The sequence below is a fragment of the Brachionichthys hirsutus genome, chromosome 5, assembly GCF_040956055.1.
Source record: "Brachionichthys hirsutus isolate HB-005 chromosome 5, CSIRO-AGI_Bhir_v1, whole genome shotgun sequence".
NCBI classification, from domain to species: Eukaryota; Metazoa; Chordata; class Actinopteri; order Lophiiformes; family Brachionichthyidae; genus Brachionichthys; species Brachionichthys hirsutus.
In genome coordinates, this window is record NC_090901.1 from 9,729,738 (window position 1) to 9,732,110 (window position 2,373).

Consider the following 2,373-nt stretch of genomic DNA (forward strand, 5'->3'; position numbering starts at 1 on the left):
CGTTATTCTGAACCTAACTTAATCCCCTTTCTAATATTTTTATTGATTCTTGATTAAGACTGGCTCGATTGTAATTGATTTGCCTTTGGGTCTCTAGTCCTGACACGGATCGGAAAACCCTGATCACCGTTTTTTAAGTTTTTTTTTCCAACTACAATTGATTTGGGAGTGACTGACAGATGAGGCATTTCTAAATCTATTCCTGTGCATTCATGTGACTGGAACAGTGTTGCCACATAGCCATGACGAGTTGCTTTTGCGTCGTCGTGGGGGGAACTGAGAGTAGACTTTCCACCAGAGCTTACTTCCTTCTGAAGATTGGCTTCTTTTTAAGCCTTGTGAGTTCTAATCTGGATTGCAGACGTAGCTCAATTCAACAGGACTGCTTCCCGACCAGCTTTCAAAAATCCCACAGGTCAGAATAAGGACCGAAGTGATTCTTTTCAAGGATACCTCAGCGTTTACGTTTTCTGTTTAATGGCGTGGTTGGTCGCCACATTTGGTGTAATCGTTGGCGCCGGCTTCATCGACCTCTCAGCAGCAAACGAGGATGCCTGTGAACTCTACGCTGCTGTCGGTCAGAGCCTGACTCTGCCTTTTGTCTACGAGGAACTGAGTAGCTCTCACATGTTGAGATGGACACATAATTCCTCCATAATTTTCTACAGGCAGCAAGGCAGGATCTCAGCTGGAAAGCCAACGGACATCAACGCAACTGGGTCTCTTTTGTTGAAGAACCTACAGTTCTCAAGTGCGGGGTCTTACCAAGCCAATTTGTTGCATCCCAACGGCACGCTGGCGAAAACATGGACCGGTCGCCTCTGTTTGATGGACAAGGTATCAAAGCCTAAACTCACTTATAACTGTGATGTCAAGTCGAGTGCTGTTAATCTTAATTGCTATGTAGCTAATCCTTGCGGTTTGGTATTCTCATGGGAGCTGGATGGAAAGACCCTAACAGCTGAAACGAGACAACAACCGAGCATATCGCTGGCACAGTTAAAAGGGGAGAGAGATCTCACCTGCAGCGTGGAAAATAAAATCAGCAAGGAGAAGAGCGACACCGTTAGTCCAACCTGCAACAATCCACCCCCAGCAGCTCTGCTTTGTTTTGCATCCAAATCCGTTCTGGCAGTGCTTGTAGGGGGAACAGGTGTGATTCTGATTTTGCTCACCGCTATCATTATGTTATGTTGCCGCTACGGCTGCAACAAGACCCAAATGGGAAGCAGGGATAACGAGGAGCTCAGGGTGCTTTCTGTAGGAAAGCAAGAGCCTGAGCACATCAGCACAGAGTACGAAACTATGCACACGACTGAGTCTCCTCCGCTGGTTCCCGAGCCTTCGCCCAGATCCTGCTATAAGAATGTTTCACAGCCTGAAGCACAGACCGAAAGCAAGCAACAGCTTTTAACCGCATCCGCCGAAGGACGGCAAGCATCACCGGTACCAAAGCCGAGGACGAAGAGCCCCTACGCGCCAAACGTCTGAAAGCGCAGGAAGAAGTGGAACTGAAACGCTGTGTTTAGACAGATGTCACAAAAAAAAGTCTGATTTCCCCTTTAATTATTAAGCTCGTATGGAATTAAAGGCTGGTGGGGAGTATGGACATTTCAATATGGATGGGTGCAACACTTTAATCGCTGGGCCCACCAATGAGCTTTATTTGAGGGGCTGAATAGTTTTATAGAAACGCTGACCCTCTAGTTTGTAATCAATATTTTTCAAACAATAATCTTAGAGTAATTTCAGTGCCGCATCTACACGTATTTCCTGCGCTTCCTCTCTTTACAAAACCAGGATGTGTCTGAGATCAACTGAAAATGAAGGACAACGTAATTGTCAGGAACCCGGCCGGAGCCTCCTGCTCTACTCTCGCTACGCTGCCTGCCACGCCCGTCATCAGCTCATCCACATCACCTGTGCTGCTCTGGACACCTGCTGCTCATCTCCTCATCAGCCACACTGCATTTGTAGTCTGCTCAGTCCTCTGCCAGATTATCGGTTCCTACTCTCCAGCACTCTAGTCCTGATTCTGATTCACACCCTGCTTGTTTTGTGGATTTTTGTCTGTTTGCCTGCTCCTCCGGCTCTGTTTGATTACCTGGTGTGTGAACTCTGCCTGTTTCCTGGAACTTGTCTTATTGCCTGCCCCTATCCTGATTTGTCCGCTGGTTGTGACCGACTACCTGTGATGGAACATTAAAGTTACGTTTCTGGATTCCCTTCTCCTGTCGTGCTTTTTGGGTTCTTCACAAGATGTAGAATCTTGTGGCAGTCTGGATGACTGGGATGTTTTTTTGAGGGACAGCAGTTGTGGTCAAAGGTAGTGAGAAATAAATTACATCAGGCTTTGGATACTTTTATTGATTC

General features: G+C 46.8%; 1 protein-coding gene across 1 annotated transcript; it reads left to right on the forward strand.

Moving 5' to 3' along the window:
- The first annotated feature begins 477 nt into the window (after positions 1-477).
- LOC137894288 (hepatic and glial cell adhesion molecule-like) lies at positions 478-2,169 on the forward strand. Its single transcript, XM_068739766.1, has one exon. It carries the CDS (start codon positions 478-480, stop codon positions 1,489-1,491), a length of 1,014 nt encoding a protein of 337 aa, XP_068595867.1. The 3' UTR covers positions 1,492-2,169.
- Positions 2,170-2,373: the final 204 nt, after the last annotated feature.